Below are 19670 nucleotides of genomic sequence, written 5' to 3'. Positions count from 1 at the left end.
TAGCTAGGATTTTCAACTAGAGGGAGTGATTTTTAAAAAATTAAAACATTAGTATAAGTTGATTTAATGAATGGTGGATAACTTGCTCCTTTTGTTATTGTTGTTGTGGTTGGACAAAGGGAAAAAAGAGTTGTTTGTAAAAGTCTACTTGCTGGAAAAATAAAAGAACACCATTGCTTTTGAAAAAAATAAATATGAGAAGATAGAGAGGAAGAAGCAAAAGAGTAGAGCTTTTTTCTTTCTTCGTTAGCAACCTCGATTAGTTTCGGTGAGCTCGGCAACGACACAAAAAGCAAGGCAAGGCAAAATAAGGTTATTCTTGCAGTGCCAACGAAACCTTAGAAAATACTAGAAGAAAGAGAAGAGAAAGAATATATGAGATCTGAGGGTTGTACTTGTTGTTGGAAGAGGGCAATAGTTGATGCTGTATTTATTGCTTGTTAGAGAAAAGAAATGAGAAAAAAATAGAGCTCTTATCCTTGAGAAGAAGAGGGAAAAAATTAAGAAAAAAGAAACGAGAGAGATGGCAAAGTCACGATGGTGGCAATGCGGGAGTTATAGCATACGCAGGGACAACAAAAAATAAAAGAGATGGTTTCCTCAAAAATATCTTAATTCATTTTAAACCGATCAAACTTGTTTAAACCTTAAACTTGGTTCAATCATAATTGTTGGGAGATTGTTGGTGCAATCATCCTCAGATCAAGATTGACCAATTGACTAAGCTTGAGTGGATTCAGGTTTGAGTTTCGATGTTTAGACAATATGTGAGAAGCAATCAAGTAGGTTAAGGTTGAACAGATACTTAATAGTGTGTGAAAAAGAAGTCAAATAGGTCATGGAAGACCGGATACTTGACTGGCCGGGAAAGTCATAACTGGAGGTTAGTTAAAGCAAAGTCCTAACTTGAGGGTTAGACAAAGCAAAGTATAAGTGAGTCAAGAATGATCATACATTGGCAAAGGGAAGTCTTACTATAGTAGACAAAGCAAAGTTCAAGTGGGTCAAGGAGGATTGCACGTTGGCAAAGGGAAGCCCTAACTGCGGTAAAACAAAGCAAAGTCCATGTGGGTCAAGGAGGACCACAAGTTGGCAAAGGGAAGTCTTAATTGTTGTTAGTTAAAGGAAAGTCTAAATGGGTCAAGGATGACAGTATATTGCCAAAAAAAAGTCCAAGTGAGTCAAGGAGAACCGCACATTGGTAAAAGAAAATTCAAGTGGATCAGGAAGGACCACACGTTGGCAAGGGAAAGTCCTAACTGAAATTAGATAAAAGGAATATCTAAGTAAGTCAAGGAGAGTTGTACTTGGTGATCGAAAGTCCAACGAGAAGTTGACAAAGAAAATGTCCAAGTGGATTAAAGGTTGACCAGATACTTACTGGTCGTAAGTCCAATAGAGAGTGGGCATGAAATGAGGAAGTTCCAACGTGACAAACTTTCGAAGACCATAAGTTTTAACTCAGATATCAGAATGAGGTGATCTTAGATATGAAATGAAGCTTGTTTAGAGATCTACACATTTTACTACTTGCTAATTGATTAGATAATCGATTGGGGGGGTCAATTGATCAAGTAATTGATTGGTTGATGAAGCACAGTATAGAAAGTGTTTTGATCAATTGGGAAATTGATCAAGATCTTCCCCAATCGATTGAGTAATCGATTGGGAGAGTTTGTGAGTGACTAGTGAGCTTCTAAATTGATTAGGTGATCAATTGAAGCTGTCAATTGATCAGGTGATCGATTGAGAGTGTTTCTTTGCGATAAATAGTGATTTTCCCAATCGATTGGAAGGAGAAAGTCGTAACAAACAGTGAGTTTCTTAATTGATTAGGTGATTGATTGAAGCCGCATAATTGATTAGTTAATCAATAGAGAGAAAAAGAAAAGAGCTGTTGCGAGGTTTGGACGACTAGATTGGGGTGGTCAATCGATTGAGAGCCCTAATCCATGGATATAAATACATTCACAAAGATTCATATGAACTTCTTCTTCTCCACTGGTTCTTGGAAGATTCTGAGAGAAGTACTACTACTACATTTTTGAGTCTACAAGAGGTATTCAAGCAACAAGAGATTAAGAAAACAATGTTCTCAATTGTATTATGTATTTACATCTTATTTTCATTGTATTCTTGTATATGATCTTGTACGTGTTGGATCGAGACACACGTGAGAGGGGGGGGGAATCGCATGATTTTTAAAAAACTTTTTCTTTTCCAAAGTTGAAAATCAAGTACATACAGTGAAAATAAGAATAAAAAAAAGAGAGTAAAAATAAGAAACACAAACGCAAGCAGTTTTACTTAGTTAGGAGCCTTCGGTGACTTTTACTCCAACACCCAGATCCCGCAGACCTATCGATGGGTAATCCACTAAAAGCCTCTTCTAGAACCTCTGGAAGAGGGTTGGTCGGCTCAAGCTCGGTATTTGGACAACTTCTCAGAAGTAGTAAGATGTAGCAAAGTTGTAGTAGGGTAGTAGCAGGAAGTTAAAACAGTCAGAAAGTCATTCGAACATGTAGAAACTCATATGGAAGTTGATGCTTGAAGTTTGGTCGAGACACCCTTATAAAGGGTGTGGAAGACGTATTTCATAGCCTTGAAGGCGTCTCCAACCTAAAAAGTTTGATCCCGAACTCGTTGCTCCTTATTTACGACAAAGTCTAAATTTTATCCTTTGGAAAGTACCTTCCATAGCATTGAAGGTTCTTTCCGTGAATAGTATAAAGGCGCCTTCCAATGCTTGAAGACGCCTCGGGTACTGTTCACCTGAGGTCTTTTTGCTCCTTTTGTCCTGTAAGTTAGGTTAATCAAACACAATAATAATTTAACTGTAAGTACCCCATGATGGTTTAATGTAATCAACCAAGTCAAGTTAGGTCTTGTTATTGTCTGATGTCTTGTGTTTAAGTATGCAGGAACTTAGGAGCACAAGAGACCGAGCGAAAGACGCAACTAGCGAGAATGACGACATGAGAGAGAACCAACGAGCTCGGTGCGTCCGAGGGATGAGGCGCTGTGGAAGAGAACACTGGCAGACAAGAATGAGGCGCACGACATTCCGAGGGACGAGAAGTCGGAGTGAAAGACTGCTTGAGAAGGTCGAAAAATGAGTTCGGGTGAGCCCTATTCCGAATGACCGAAATCACCCAAACGAGCGGAGCTAGAGCGAGAACCCGGACTGAAAAGTCAACTTGCTGGTTGATTTGGTCCGAGCACCCAAACCTGGTCCGGGCGTCCGAATCAACTAGGCGTCTCCGGGGCGCCTCACAGTCCGAGCGCCCAGAACCCTTCCTAGCACCCGGACCGGAAAATTTATCAAAACGCGTTGTGGCGGGATTTGGTGTGATGAGGATAAAATTCTATCCACGTCCAAGAGCCTGGAACTCTTCCAGGCGCCCCAATTAGGACTATAAATATAGTCCTGATCCCAGTAGCCTAGTATATCACTTGTAAATCATTCTCTTTTTATTCTACTATTATTTGTGAGTCTTTAATTGTAATTGTAACTCGGTTGGGGGCCCTAGAGTATGGTGGCTCTCGGCTAATCGAGTAATTAGATTGTGAAATTTGGTCGGGGCCCTAGAGTATGGTGGCTCGTGACTAATCGAGTAGCTAGATTGCTAAACCCGGTCGGGGGATTGAAGCGACCAGTTAGGATTGGCGCTCGGTCAAGTAAAGTGACCTTTCCGGACGCCTGCCCTGACGCCTGCATAGGTATTAAGCTGACTAGGCAAAGACCCTGGACTAAAGCCTACTTGGATATTAAGCTAGCAGGTCGTTGATACCTAATTAGGCCTTAAGTCGACCAAGCACCCGCAAAAGGAATAAACACTTAACAAACCACTCAGACATATAAGGTGAAAGGCGTAAGGCCCTGGATAAGGGAAATAAATAAGCATCACATTGCCCATAGATAGCCTGCCCATTCATATATCCTTCATAATGTTCAAGGCTACAAAAAGAGGTGAGACCTTACATCCTTGTTAGAAGAAAGAAGAAAGTTACAAGGAGAACACAGATTAGTCAAAGGAAGGGAAGACTTCGTTAGGAAGCCTTTCAGGAGATAGGTCCAATCCGAGAAGGTATCAGGGGGAATTAACTGGAGAAAGCCTTTCTCCTGTAGCTGCAGCAAGGCCCTTGCGCCACCATAGCAAATCATTTGGTCGATAAGGTTACCTATCTTCACACTAAATTTTTTGGAGGTTAGGTAGGAGGTCTTGTATGCTGCTAGACGTACGAGAGCTCTCACCCTCCTAATAATACTTCAACTCTTCCCCAGCTTTGTGTGCTTCAGCCCTTACCTCAGTTAACTTTTGGTGTGTGGTCGTGGTCTCTACCTTAGCCACTGAAAGTTCGTCTTGCACAGACTTGAGAACAACCTGCATCGACTCTCACTACTTCTGAAGGGCAACCTCCCGATCAGCGATGGTAGACAAATCTGCCGTTTTGGTTGCCATGGCTCTCTCTAGAGAGTTGTGGGCCTCTTGGAGCTCCCCCAGCCGCGAAGAGAGGGTGATCATCTTTGTTTCCCGCTCCTCTAGATTAGCTAAGATCTGGGCACGCTTCAAGCCCTCAGACTTAAGTTTGGACTCGCTAGTCCTCTGGGTGGTCTGTAGGGACTGTACTTTCTCTGACTCCGCATGATCCATGCTCTTGACGGTTTGGGTCTACTCCTCCACAGCCTGCAGATGGGACTGGATCAGGTTGTCAGTGGTGGTTAGGTAAAAAATGAAGTCGACGTCGTAGGAGATGTCATCTTCTGAATACGAGCCCTCAAGGACTCATTCTCCCGATGCAGACCGATCACGTACTGTGAGAGCCTTAGCCCCATGGCAAAGGTCTATCGAAAGCAGGGGAGGATTAGCAGTATTTCAAGGATACGAAAAAGAAACAGATAAAACTCATCGACACCAATCGTTAAGAGAACAGGTCGACCAAGTCCAATTGTAGGCATTCCAAAACCTGGTCGGCAGTGCTTTTCCATGAATCGGCCAAAGCCCCGTGGAGTTGCACCTAACCACAGTCAGGAGACGTGCTGGTGGAAGGAATAGATCCCAACACTTGTAGGGACGACAGTTGGAAGGAAGAAGTGAAGGCATACCGACCCTTGAGACGCTCCTTAGGATGAGAAGAAGGAACAGGAGCTGAAGTGGGCAACTAGCTCGAGGATGGCGGAGCAAAAGGCGTAGAAGCCCCGGGCTGGTCTTCCGCTCGGGGGATGGATTACTCCGGGATGGAGACTTGAATAGGAGAAGAGGTCGTAGCCTCTGTGGTAAGGGGAGTGTTCACCCGGGCAGGAGTTTTGACTTTGGAGGGCGCACGAGACGCAAGCAACCTCTAAGGTGAAGACTGGACTGATGGGGTAACACGTCGCCTTTTGTGCTGAAGATGTAAACACTGCTCGGGAGCTAGAGAGGGAGCTCTCTCACCAACAGCTGGCTCGGTGGGGAGGGATTCAGTTCCATGGCCTCAGGGTCCCCAGACTACTGAGAAGAAGCCTCTGCTGAGGCGCTGGCCTGAGGAACCTCCTGTCCTGCCATGATCTCTCAGCCTCGCATCCGTAGGATGACACTGGGCATCGTGGAATAGTCAAGAGCGAAGGTTCGAAACATGACGACTTCTGCAGGAAAATAAGAATACCTCAGTTAGCGGAGATATACAAGGAGAGTCAAGTAATCTTACCAAAAGGTGCACTCAAAGGGGTTTGGATGGGGCTTAGCCCAAAAGTGTACAACACGCTCTCCCATAGTAAAGAAGGGAGCCACAGTTGCATTCCTTCCAGTTTTTTGGAGGCAGCCATGCAAGCAAGTTGGTGTTGATGGTCTTACAACTCAAAGGGAGAAGGAAGACAGAGGCGCCATTCAACGGGCCAGGTCACGACTTCGGGCAATTGGACATAGAAAAAGTGAGACTTCCAGCCTTTATTCGAAGAAGGCATGCTTCCAAAAAATCTATATCCAGTCCTAGATTGTACCATGAAGATGCTTGATTCGGAACGCTTAAGAGAATAGAAATGGTGAAAGAGTTGAGAAGTCATAGAAATCTCATACAGGCGACACAAGATTACCATTCCATACATAGCGCGTAAGGCATTAAGAATAAATTGGGACAAAGAAATATAAAAATACTGACTCGGGGAGGAGAAGAACGAAGGAATAGGAAATCGAAGACCTCCAAGAAGCTAGTCTTTGAAAAAGATCACGAATCCATTGGGAGGAGGATATGGATGGTCATCGGGTCCGGGGAGTCGTAACTAATATGCTTCAGAAAGCTGCAAGCTGGATCGTATAGCCTTGAGGTCGCTCTTGTCCAAATCTGAGCGAAAGTATGTGTATCAGGGCACCACCGTCTCTTCGGACATTATCTAATCAACAAACGAAGGTGCAAAGGATGAAGAAGGAGAAGTACTTACGCGAAAGGGAAGATGAGCGAGCAGAAATAAGCAAAGGAATGAAGGTTGGAGGAAGACGAAGCACTGAGGAGCAACTGTTAGAGGCCTTTAGGGTTTTTAAACTAAAACCCTTAAGGAGTATCAGGAGTCGAATTGGACAATCGAAACGGCGAAGCACACGACGACCATCAGATCAAGGGACAGAAGCACCCTGGGGTCGTGTGCAGAAAGCATACTTCAGACATCATAACAAGTAAAGTTTGTGGGGCATGTGTCAACTCCCTATGAAAGGACATTTATGATGGAAGTGACAGAGAAATCATGGAGGTGATATGCAAATAGTAGCACCCTACCTCATGAAGACCATGCCTCGATGACCGAAAATTCAATGCGATGGCCTCGGGAAATGAAGCAAGAGAGGACGGGAAGCGTTGATCAAAATTTGGCTCCTCTACCCAAACCAATTCCCTGCCGGGCTGGTAGATTAATTCACTGTAAGACTGCCAGACAACCTCTCGGTTGAGACTCCAGACTCTTGCCCCAGCATGAGTTATAAGTGAGCATGCTCTCACGACCAACGACCTCTCGATCGGGATTCCAGACTCTCACCTCAGCGCGAGTTATAAGTGAGCATGCTCTCACGACCAACGACCTCTCGGTCGGGACTCCATACTCTCGGCCCAGTGTGAGATATAAGTGAGCATGCTCTCACGACCAACGACCTCTTGGTCGGGATTCCAAACTCTCACCCTAGCACGAGTTATAAATGAGCATGCTCTCACGATCAACGATCTCCCGGTCGGGATTCCAGACTCTCTTCTCAGCGTGAGTTATAAGTGAGCATGCTCTCACGACCCAACGACCTCTCGGTCGGAATTCCAGACTCTCGCCCCAGCGCGAGTTATAAGTGAGCATGCTCTCATGCCTCCAGACTCTTGCCCCAACGCGAGTTATAAGTGAGTACGCTCTCATGCCTCCAGACTCTCGCCCTAACGCGAGTTATAAGTGAGCATGCTCTCACGACCCAACGATCTCTCGGTCGGGATTCCAGACTCTCGTCCCAGCGCGAGTTATAAGTGAGTATGCTCTCACGACCCAACGACCTCCCGATCGGGATTCCAGACTCTCGCTCCAACGTGAGTTATAAGTGAGCACGCTCTCACGACCAACGACCTCCCGGTCGAGATTCTAGACTCTCGTCCCAACGCGAGTTATAAGTGAGCATCTTCTCATGATCCAACGACTCTCGGTCGGGATTCCAGACTCTCGCCCCAGCGTAAGTTATAAGTGAGCATACTCTCACACCTCAAAGCAAGTTAAGAAAGCTTACCATAAAAAGCTAAAAATCAATCTAGTAGCCCCAATTACATCAATGCATTACAAAAGAGCAACAAGTGTGCTCTTATCTATGATGAACACAACAGAAGCGTCAAGGGACCTTAATGACGATTCAAGATGCCTGATCTACTACTTCAATATTTCATCAACCCACGAGCTAACCCAAGCCCACCATGGGCTAACCCGTGTGGATCCTAGGCTCAGGCGAGTCAGCCTACTTGAACCTGCCTTTAAATGGGTTGATAACATTTCAACCTAACCCACTTAAATTATTTGACTGGGAGGACCAACTCAACGAGTCCAATCCAAATTGAAGGCTCTATTTTAGAATGACTTTTTCCTAACCTATTTGACCACCATCAGTCGAATGCTAAACCCTACAGTCGACTGATCATGAACAGTCGAGTCCCTTGACTCTCGAACAATAACATTAGTCGACTGATACACTTTATTAGTTGACTATTACGTTCAGTCGAGTTTTCCAATTGAGTTTTGAAGCTTTTGTACATTGCTATAGTGTCTAGCAGTCGATTGTACTATAGCAACAATATAGCAAAGTACCGCTCACAGTTACTGTAGTAGTACTATAACAACTGTATTTTTTTAGATTTTGGTGTTTTGCGCCTATTAATTTAACAATACATCCTATCAATCGACTAATACTTTTGTTTCGGCCTTACCAATTAAAGTTGAATTCTCATCATGCCTAACATCTGACCAACCTTGGCATGCCGAGATTTCCCGTTGCCAAGCATCTAGTCAATATTGGCATGTCAGGATTTCCTCCTTGCCCAACATTTGATTAACCTTGATCTGCTAGAACTTCACAGTTTTTCGATATCCGATCAATCTTGACCTGCTGGGACTTCACATCTCATATTGGACTTTTGATTGTTAAGTATCTGATCAATCATGACCCACTTGGACTTTCCTCTTACCAACTACTTGTTGGACTTTTGATCACCAAGTGTTTGGTCAACCGTGACCCACTTGGATTTTTCGCTCAACTGACTTAGCATATTGATCGATTATCAAGTTATTCTGTCAACTTTAACCTCCTTAAAGTCTCACTCAACCAACTAACATATTGATCAAATATTGAAATCCCTACTCGAGTCAATTCGAGCTTGGTCAACCTGATCAACCTTGACCAGAGGTTTATTACACCAATAAATAGTCAATTGCTAATACTCATCAATCGGTTGACATGGTAGTAGAAAACCCAAACTTTAATTATTGTAGCAAACAAACAAACTTACTATAACAAACATTGATTTTAGGGGTTTATGCCTTGCAACAAACCCCAAAACACTGTAACAACCCTAATACTGCAACAAACCTTAATTATTATAACAAAGCCTAATTACTATAGCAAACCCTAAAGAACCCCCAAATCTCAAATTCAGGGTCTAGATTCTATCGGTCGAACGATACATTTTAGCAATCAACTGATACTCCTAATTTCTGTCTTACTAAGGTTGAATTCTCATCTTATTATTAATGTTGTAAGGTTGTAAACAAAGTCACACATTGAAAATACATAGGAAAGATCATGGGCTTATAAGGAAAAGATATCTCTATTGGTATGAGGCCTTTTGGATAGAGCTCAAAAATAAAATCATGAGAGTAGAACGTATAACCGTTGACTGTGCATGAGAATTATGAAAAAAGACTGGATTGATATCAGAGACCTAAGTGGATTGCTATCATACCATTGTGAAAAAATTCTTTTGGTCATAACAATTGATATCAGAGACTAGATTGCTAGAAGGTATAACCGTCGACCGTGCATGAGAATTATGATCTAATCAAACCATGCGAGTAGAATATTGACCTCGAACAAAGGAAGTGAGGGCTCTCATATCTGGATCAAGAGGATTAGATACCAGGCAGAGAATCCCTTGTGGCTAGGCAAAGAAATCCTAGTAGGTCAGGTGGACAAAAGGGACAAGAAAGTCCTAGTAGGTTAGATGGACAAAGGGGCAGGAAGTCCTAGTAGGTCGAGTGGATTGAGGGGCATGAAGATCTGGTGGGTCAAGTATTAGACGTTAAACAAATAGACTTTCTGCTTAAGGGGGCCTATGCTCCTTTGTTTGAGAGGGGTTGCTGGGGTTACAAGGTTGTAAATAAAGTACCACATTGAAAATACATGGGAAAAATCATGAGCTTATAAGGAAAAGATATCTCCATTGGTATAAGACATTTTGGGTAGAGCCCAAAAATAAAATCATAAGACTTAGGTTCAAAGTGAACAATATCATACTATTATGGAGATATCTAAATTCTTTTGGTCCTAACACTTCCTTAGTATTTTGTTGACCTTAACTTACCAGAACTTCTTCTATGCTGTTAGGGCTTTCATCCACATGCGGCCAAGTGTTTGATTCTCCATGATCCACTTGGATTTTATCTATATCACGCCAAGTGTTCGGTTAACCTTGATCAAATTATATTGGACTTCATTTCTCATGTCAAGTGTTCGGTCTTTTCATGACCAACACTTTGTTGGACTTCCAATTGTCAAATATTCAGTCAACCGTGACCCACTTAGATATCTGGCTGTCAAGTCCGGTCAACATTAACCCACTTAGACTTCTTCACCATCAAATATTCGACCATTTTTGACCTACTTGATGTCTCACTCAACCAAATACTATATTGCTCACTATATTACTCAAACATCGAAACTCAATACGAGTTAGCTCGAACTTGATCAACCTTGACTAGAGATCAATTGCACTAGCAGAAACATCCGTGAGGATCCTTAAGTTATACAAGATTTGATAATTATTTTATGACTTCTTTTAATTTTAGTGAAATAGATAGCGAGATATATATTGATAATTTATGATGATGATTACAGAAGACTCAAAGTTTTTTCATCCTCTCTATGATAGCAAAAGAAATTCTAATTTGTTCATTGCCAGTCATTGCTGTAAAACAAATATTTAGTTTATATTAAATGAAATACATCTATTTTTTCTGACTCTTTGAAAACACAAGCATTAATTGATCCTGGGATGAAACTACAAAAAAATAGGAATTACACATTTTAGATGACGAGATAGAAGAGTTTAATATCAAAATAAAAGTGAGTAATTACGTCACTTCCCAAGACAATAATGGTAAAAAGATAAGTGAATTATGTAAACTTTGATTTCCCTATACCTTAAGGAGACAAGTTAAATAACTACAAATCTCTTTTTTATTTTTTAAATTTATAAATATTTTTTAAATAATAATAATAATAATAATAATTTTTAACTATTATGAATCATACATGGAACCACAATCGACAGTTCTAAATTGTGAATCATAACCTCTTTTACAGGTTAAAATTAAAGAATCAATATTTTAGAATCGTCAAATTGGTAGTTCTTTACTCTCGAATCGTCAATTCTAAACCATACATTGTCTAGTCTATCTCATATCCTCATCCAAATAATTGAAACCTAAACTGTCAAGGAAAAGTTGATTAATTTTTGATAAAAATTCAAAAGGCTTATCATTATTATTATTATCATAAAAAAGAGTCTCTCTCTTAAAAAAAATCAAAATATAAATTAGCACCCGGTATATAATTTTATATGTAAAATATCCTTTGTTCTCAACTGGTCTAATTGAAAAAATATTAATTACTGGCCTGATAATCTAAAAGTAGTTTTGGTTAAAAAAGGTAAAGAAATTTAGTTAAAACAGTTTCAACTTTCAAGGTAGAGTAGCTTTAGTAAAAGCTACTCTAAGATAGAGTAAACATGGGGTATTTTAAATAGAAAAGTATAAGTGGAGTAATATTTTTGTAATCATCTAAGTAATTAAGGATGCTGTTTTAATTAGTTAATTTTCTGCCTAAATTTTTGTTCTATCATCTCATTATTATCACTACTAAGCCATTGTCATTCATATATGGCCCTTTCACAGGGTAAATCTAAAACAAAGTCTGTATAACTATTTTACATATAAAAGAAATTACAATCAAGGAATTAAGTCTAACTAATTAACAAACATAAATGGAGAAATTAAGATGACATATACAATTAACCATGCATAAATCATCCAAAGATTTTAGTGCACCCAAAGTAATATGATTAAGTTATATTTCCCATTGAATTTCATTACATTATATATATATTGTTTCAAACTAACATAATTATGCATGGAATTACACATTAATCCTCGTCGAGGAAAATTAATAAAACACGTAGGACTTAAACCCAACTATATATAATAATTAAACTTGTTCATTGCCACGGATTGATAGCCCGAAACGGATCTCTGGGAAGTGCGCCCACTGCGTGTTGTTCAATAGAACGATAGCACATTAATGAAGTTACCGAAGAATTAGAATTCCATAAACTCAATTAGAGATAGAAGTGGATTAATATATATATTACATGAAACTAATTACACTAGCTAATTAACTTATTACTGAATAATTAGAATCGTGACTAGTAAGTAGGGTATCGTGCATGCATGCACATGCATGCACGTAGTTACTTACGTTTTTGGCTGCAGTGCTGAAAGCTTCCTTGTGGCTAATGTTGGGATCTTTAGCTTTCAGTCGGCGGATCTCTTCCCTGTTGCATACAAATTCAAAAGAAAAGAGCAAGAAAAAACAAAAGGGCAGACGTTAACTTTTTCAGCTGTTTATTTAAGATTTAGCAGAAATTAATTCTAATTAAAGTGTATATTAAAATCTAAATTTTGATATAATTTCATCTAAGTTGATCAGTTAAAAATGTAGCTTGAAATATACTTGAACTATCACGTTTTCCTTCTCTCTTCTCCTCCTCATCAGGAGTTATATGTGCCACCATGCATCGTCAATTCACCATCATCTTCACCACCCTCGATAATTAACTTGGTTCCTTCCCCTCCAAGTTCAAGCTAGAGAATTACAAGCAGGTGGTGAAGGCGGCTTCTAAGTAGGAGTGGCCTGATGCAAATGCTAGCGCAAGCATCAAAGTAAGCCCTAGTGCAAGTGTCTGATCTCTAAAAAGTTCCATGCACATTGGTGAAGTTGGACAGAATAACTATTCTATAGGTTAGTTTTAACAGAGAATTTTTAAGGAAGACATAACGCAAAGAATTCGTCTCTAGATTTAACTGAATAATATTAACTCCAAAGTTCATATGCCCTAACATCAACCAAACAAAGGTTTAAATAGTTTCAAAATAGTATCAATGCAAAAGATAAAAATAACTCTAATAAAAGAATGATAAAAATTATTTGGAGTCTTTGAAAAGACTTTAAATCATATTTGTGGGATCTAAGCTTGGGTCGTTATAGGTTATACTGATAACAAATTTAAATCTCTGAATAAGCTTATAACATTTCAAAACTTATGAATATTCCCTCTACATCAATTGGCCACTTGCACATATCTTCTATGTGTGAGTTAGTATGTAATTAAATGAAAATTCAATCATTAATTTAAACAAATTAAGATACTAGACTAGATAGATTGATGAATTGTATACTTGGGTGGCACTAACAAGGGGGGAGATGAAGAAGATGATGTGCTTCTAGTAAAGTACCACCATGAATGTAAAAGGGCTCAAGTTAAGCTTGAACTTCTACTGGCTCCCCTTGTTGAAGAAGAAGAAGAAGAAGAAGAAGAAGAAGAAGAAGAAATAATGGCCATTGATGAAGGTGACAATAAGGCATAAAATACAACAAGAACGTAGTCTAAATTTTAAGACAGATTTATATATTAAACTTAGTTTTTTTAATTATATTTGCCCATTGTATAAAGTTTAAAATATTAATACATATTTGTGTCTTTTTCCATATTTGCGTTAAAATTCTTATGCAACAAGTGTTATCAAAATGGATCTTGCTAGGTTAGGACTATCCGAGCTCTAATCTAGCCTAATTATTTTAATTATTTATGTATGTTTTTTTTATTTAGCTCACTAAAACTCAGTACTTCTTCCACACCCAAATCTTAGCCCACCTCATTAGGTTCAAGCTTCCCCCAATTCTAATTCCCTAACCCTATATTTAGTTAGGGGTAATGTAATCAAGTTTGTAATGTAATTAGGAGGGCCACCCAAGTTTTGTTTTCAATTAAAGACCAAAGTACAGTATATATAAAAGGGAATTAAACAACTTCAAAATAAGGAAAAAAAGAGAGAAAAAACTAACTTGATAAATCTGTTGTAGGCAGAAGGAACACGCCGCTTCTCCGTTGCGGCTTTTATGGTCATCCAAAGATGAAAATTAAGCAATCAGTTCAAAAATAATTAAAAAAAAAATAATTAGTGACTTTAATAAGTACAATTTCCTGTCTTTATTAAATATAATTGTCAATGCATGATATATATTGGAAGGAGATATATGTGAATTAACAAAGAGAAGGTAGATCGAGTTACGTTGGATAAGTTGCATTTGGTGGTGAACGTAGTCCATCGGGCTCAACGCTGAGAGACTGCTGCATCTTGAAGAAGATTCACAATCTCCATCGTAGATGTTTGGGGCCCCTCCCATTTCTCGATTCTGCATTCATAAATTTGAACGTAACTAATGTTAAAGAGATAGACAAGTGCAAATTAAAGTTACGACTATTCTCCTGATCATTATTAGTTCTCAACATGCATGCTTAAAATTAATGGATCTTAATTAATCCTCACTGACTTAACAATAATCCCTTATTCATTAGTTGTGACCATGCTTAATGGATCTTAATTCCTTGTAATTAATAATGAAGTGTCGAGACCAACAAATTAAAGTGGTCGACAATTTTTTCTTATTGACATTGTAAAACTTATAAAATTTTTCAAGCTTTTGAACTCTTTACCTTTAGCTATACTATTGTCCCATATTGAGAGTTTAAAAGTATAACATATATCAAAAAGAATATTATATACATATATACTCTCTTCTATATATATGAATAAAAAATTAAATATAAATTAATAAATAAAAGTTTATTGTTTATATATTTTCTAATGTAGTATATACATCAGCACAAATAAGCTCTTATGATTGTTACTTGTTTCTATGAATTATAGCTCATCAAAGACTAATAGAGATGCATTTTTCTTTTGCATTGGAGATGGATATTTGTGTAAGTCACCTATTGAGGAATAGTGAAAAAAAAAAATATGATGCATAAAACATTTCAAATAATTAATGACTACACATAAACAACAACAACAACAACAACAAAACTAAAGGAATTCAGATCATGTGTGTTTGAACCTGAAGCTTATGGAGTGGGAGTTTTTCTAACTGAACTTGTAGATTGACAGAGAGCAGATTGGCACAAAGACCACATCGGACAGTCGCCACATTCAATGAATTATCACTCGGCACATTAACCTACACGACGACACATAACAAATTAAAAGGAATTGATCTCAAGTTTTTGCTCTAAAACAAGCTAAGGGAAAAAAACACAATGAAAAACAAGAAAGAATCAAAATAATTTTTTATTTTATTTTTTTATTTTCTCTATAGTAAGATCGAGCCTTTTGGAGAAGAGAGGATGGAGCAACATAACATACCACAAGAACAGTGTTGCAGAAGTTGCAATTGACATAGCAAACCTGCTCTGGAGCAAAAGCATGCTGCGATGACAACGATGACATGCCTCCCCACTGATAAGCACTACTTGTGAGCTAGCCAGAGATCTGAGATATGGATCTGAAACGGTTCGTAGGAAAATTAATAATCAAACTTCTTTTTTCTTCGATTAAAAAGTAGTTGCTGAGTTGCAGGAGAAGGAAAACCTAAAACTCCAGCAAAAGGTTTTTCCCAAAAGTGTGGTAGATGGAGAAGGAGAAGACCGATTGAGTATGTATGTTGTCGTATATATATATGTGGCAGCATGTGGAGAACAAGAAAGGTTATAATTGAAAGAATCAGTAACCACTGGGGAGGTTTACCATAAATTTAATTCATGATAAGCAGCATAATATGGAAGTCTTAGTTTAACATGACAGTTAATTCTTCTGGAAACTTACAGTATTTCTGAATGGTATAGACGTGCGTAGGAATCTTCCCTGATGAGTCCTGCGAAGGATAAAGGTTAGATGGCACAAAATGAGATGCACAGATCAAAAAACTACTATTCCCCAGGTAATGATGAAGATGCTCAATATGCTGAAGGTAGATCTGGTCTCCCAATTTAGATTTTGGGATAGAAGTCATGGATTCAAATTGCATGCAGGTATCCCAACATACAGAGTAGTTAGGCTACAATATTTGTCAGTCGCTCATTAATGACCACTGTTTACCAACTGTGCAGTATAATTCATTCATAAACACAAAATGAGAAATCTCGTATTAATAGGCTTCAGTATTTTGACTCTTCGTCTAAGCATCGAGTACTGCATAGCACCACTGAAAGTTAAGGTGAACAATCACTGATTAATAAATAAATCTTAGTCAACTGAGCCTTTGGCTAACTTATAGCTATAAGTTAAACGAGTGATAATATATCAACTTACAAGCCAGCTATAATCAGTAATGTCAATGTCATCGTCCAGTCGGCCCTCTAATTACTTCTCTATTCAAGTGGGGCATTCTTAAGCCTGTATGGTTTCATTAACACTCACTCTCCTTCTTGGACTCCGGTTGAGTAAAATAGCAAAAGTCATTTATTTCCTTTGGTATATATGAATATGTGAAAGAATATCTTACTTATTTTATTTTATTTTATTTTATTTTATTTTGGTAAAGATCAAAAGGGACACCTTATTTCTACAAGAAAGGAGTAAGGACGCTGGATTTGCTGAGATAATAAAAGCTCAATAGTATAATCCGTGCCAAAGATGTCCCACCATCCATGTTGAGTAGCATGTTAACATTGCGTCGAACTGTTGCCAATAAGTTCAGATTAAAAAAACACAAGAAAACAAACAAACACTGTTGGCAAGCAGATGCTGGACACCCATGAGATGTCCCATCGACGGGATGGTTGAGTCCCCTAATACTGTTGCGGACTGTCTCCATTGCAGTAAATATTCTTGCCCGTGGTGTTGTTTTCAGAACTAGACTGAACTAGACTGGCAGGACAACCAGTAGTCCTTCATTGATAGAATTGGATCGGTTTGCCAGTTAAACCGGTCGATCCTGTCTGCTTAGGAAAACAACGTATAGCAGCAAAACAAATTCATGTCTGATAATCAACAATCCAGTGAGAAGTTAATTATTTTAGCTCGCAGGGAAGAAGATGCTCTGTTTTTTTTAGAGAAGATAGGAGTCCTTGTCCATTTCGAGGGAATTAATGGTGTTGACATGTCAGAAAACTCGAAACAAAAGGCAAGGCAAGGCAGCATTTTCTCATACCTCCTGATGGTTGATGGTTCCTGTAATGCTGCTGCTACTCACGTATCATCAACTTCATTCTGGTCCTGTAATTCCTCTTGTCTATGAAATCATCTAAAATATACCAACTGTGCGCGAAAACAAGTTGAATATATATAGTCCAACAGGCTTTCTGTATATGATGTGAAGGCCAGTGATCGAAAGGCAGGATCCTTGAATTTTGGATCTTAATTTATTCCACTTATTGCAATGCAAGATTATCCGAGTCATGGGCTTTCGGCTCCCATCAGAGAAGTTTGATAAAGAAACTGTTTGGAATACTAAGCATGGAAAGAAAAGAAGGGAAAAGAAAAAGGTGATGACGGGAAGAACATCAAGAAGCTCTTCAAACTTGCTCAATTTCCATACCGAATTCCTGTGTCGAAGCGCACTGACAATACATTAGCAAAAACAGTACAGAACAAGAGCAAGAACAACAGAAGATGAGTGACCTGCATTTATTTCTTTTGTGCTTTTAAATGTGTCACTATGCGTGTCTTTTGGAACTATCTGCTTTTGGGGGATTCAACAGTGTATCAGGAATTATTGGCCTTTCAGATGCACAGGCTCGGAGCAAAGGCTCCATTCACTTTGATTGTGAAATGCATGGCCTGCCTTTCTTTCTTTCTTTCTTTCGTTCATTATTGACGAGAACTGGTGGAGATGAGCTTCAAATTGAGAAAAGAGTTTCAGTGTAGATAAAGCCTATAATAATGTCATATGTCAGAAAGCAAGTTTTGTTAAGGAGTTATGGTTTACTGCCTAGAAGCATACCTCATTGATATCTCATATACAAAGGAATATATCTTTACAATGTCAGAACACAGAAAACAAAGAGCACAGTCTAGATTTTGAAACAAGCATATCAGATCACAAATAGTGATTTTAATATGCAGTCAGGAAACCTCTATGATGAACTGGCAATAGAAGATAGAGACAACTGTCAGTGCAAGATCAGATCCCATAATACAGAGCCTTTTGCTGTACATTTAGCAAATGCTACTGAAATGTGTTCTTCCACCTTGGCTTGGTAAAAACTTACCTAAGGACCTTCAAGCTAACATCTCAAACTCTCTCATTTATATAAATGCAAATGAGCTTACTGTTGTTGAATGGATTGGCAAGTGTGTTGATCCAACAACTGAGTCCGATTGGTCAGCTCGAGGACGAGTCGATGGCTCTAGTTTACACTAGGTTCCTTCATACTTATCCAATAATGAATATCCAATTGAGTCAGAGCAATGGAACCCATGAAACACAGGGATCAGGATTAAAGATGAACAAGAATATAACAGAAACTCACACAAACATATAGTCGGGAAAAATCACCTGCTGCATAAAATTGATAACTCTATATTTGGTCTCCAAAACATAGCTAGATATTGATGAAAATATAATTAATATTTTAAGGAGAAAATAATTGGGAGAAGTTTATAAAATTTGTCTGACGATCATAGTGTGTTTCTGGGCTAAAAGGCTAAAGGGAAAGGTTTATTCAAGTAGTCGAACCAATCATTCTCTACGAGTCATAGTATTAGGCAACTGGGAATATCATATATATATCAATAAATTAGTATAACTGAAATGAGAATATTAAAATAGATATATATGGGGTTATTAGAAACGATACAATCAAAATACTAAAAGTAGGAGCAAATAGATGATAAAATGAGATTAAAGAAAAGTTTAACATAATCCACAAGTGATACGGGAATGACGGAATAAATTTTTAAAGGTCATAACTTTCGACTTAAATATTAGAAAGCAATTCATATCCCACTTCCAAAGACATTTAAGACATGACCTTCATAAATCCTAAACATTTGAGCAAAAGAAGATATTGCTTACCCTAAGCGGCTCAATATCATCGGTCCTACGATAAGATACAAATAGGCAAATCATGGAGAATATTTTTCCTTAACACAATGATCCTTTACATGAGAAAGATCAGACATCCAATGAGATATTTTACATTTGCTAATAATTGATCTCAAGACTTTCATAAACCTTGAATATTGGAGCAAAAGATGATAACTTTCATCCCAAGCGGCCCAGTATCAGCAGCCCCCTAGTTAGATATAGATAGATAAATCATCCATGCAAATATCAACTGTACATTTTTATACGCTGATCTCGACTGCCCCACATGACCAATTCTATAATCAAAGAGATAAATTAAGAAATTGAACAGACCATCTTATAATGTACATGATTAATATCCTACTTGTGTAATATTTATAAATTTGTATCAACCCATTTATTTAATCAAATATGTCAACCTCATATTCATGTAAATTGATTATGTAGGGTTGATTTTAAAACCAACACTATGATATTGATTTTCACCATCGTATTGGTTTTCAGCAGCATAGTCGTGCTGATTTTTAAAATGCACTACCATTATGATATTAATTCTTAAAAACAAGCATCACTTTTGAAAAATCAACGTCTGGTATTGGCTTTTAAAAATCAACACTACAATGGAGTTGATTTTTGAAAACCATTATCCCACTGTTCAAATCAAAGTTTCAACAATTCAAATCAAATTCAAGCTTGAATTTTATTTTGAATCGAGTTCGATCTAAAATTATTTATATTCTTGGACTTCGAATCGAAATCGAA

At 38.3% G+C, this 19670-nt stretch overlaps 1 protein-coding gene across 1 annotated transcript; it reads right to left on the bottom strand.

Annotated features, from left to right (window-relative positions):
* Positions 1-11798: 11798 nt before the first annotated feature.
* On the bottom strand, positions 11799-15625 carry LOC122055865 (protein YABBY 2-like). Its single transcript, XM_042617531.1, has 7 exons — positions 15470-15625; positions 15245-15383; positions 14940-15059; positions 14111-14234; positions 13884-13932; positions 12237-12312; positions 11799-12026 (listed from the first exon to the last, which is right to left on the bottom strand). Exons 2-7 carry the CDS (start codon positions 15326-15328, stop codon positions 11967-11969), a joined length of 513 nt encoding a protein of 170 aa, XP_042473465.1. The 5' UTR covers positions 15329-15383; positions 15470-15625; the 3' UTR covers positions 11799-11966.
* Positions 15626-19670: the final 4045 nt, after the last annotated feature.

Source organism: Zingiber officinale, chromosome 3B (genome assembly GCF_018446385.1).
Source record: "Zingiber officinale cultivar Zhangliang chromosome 3B, Zo_v1.1, whole genome shotgun sequence".
Taxonomy (NCBI): domain Eukaryota; kingdom Viridiplantae; phylum Streptophyta; class Magnoliopsida; order Zingiberales; family Zingiberaceae; genus Zingiber; species Zingiber officinale.
This window is presented reverse-complemented; position numbering and strand designations above follow the sequence as displayed.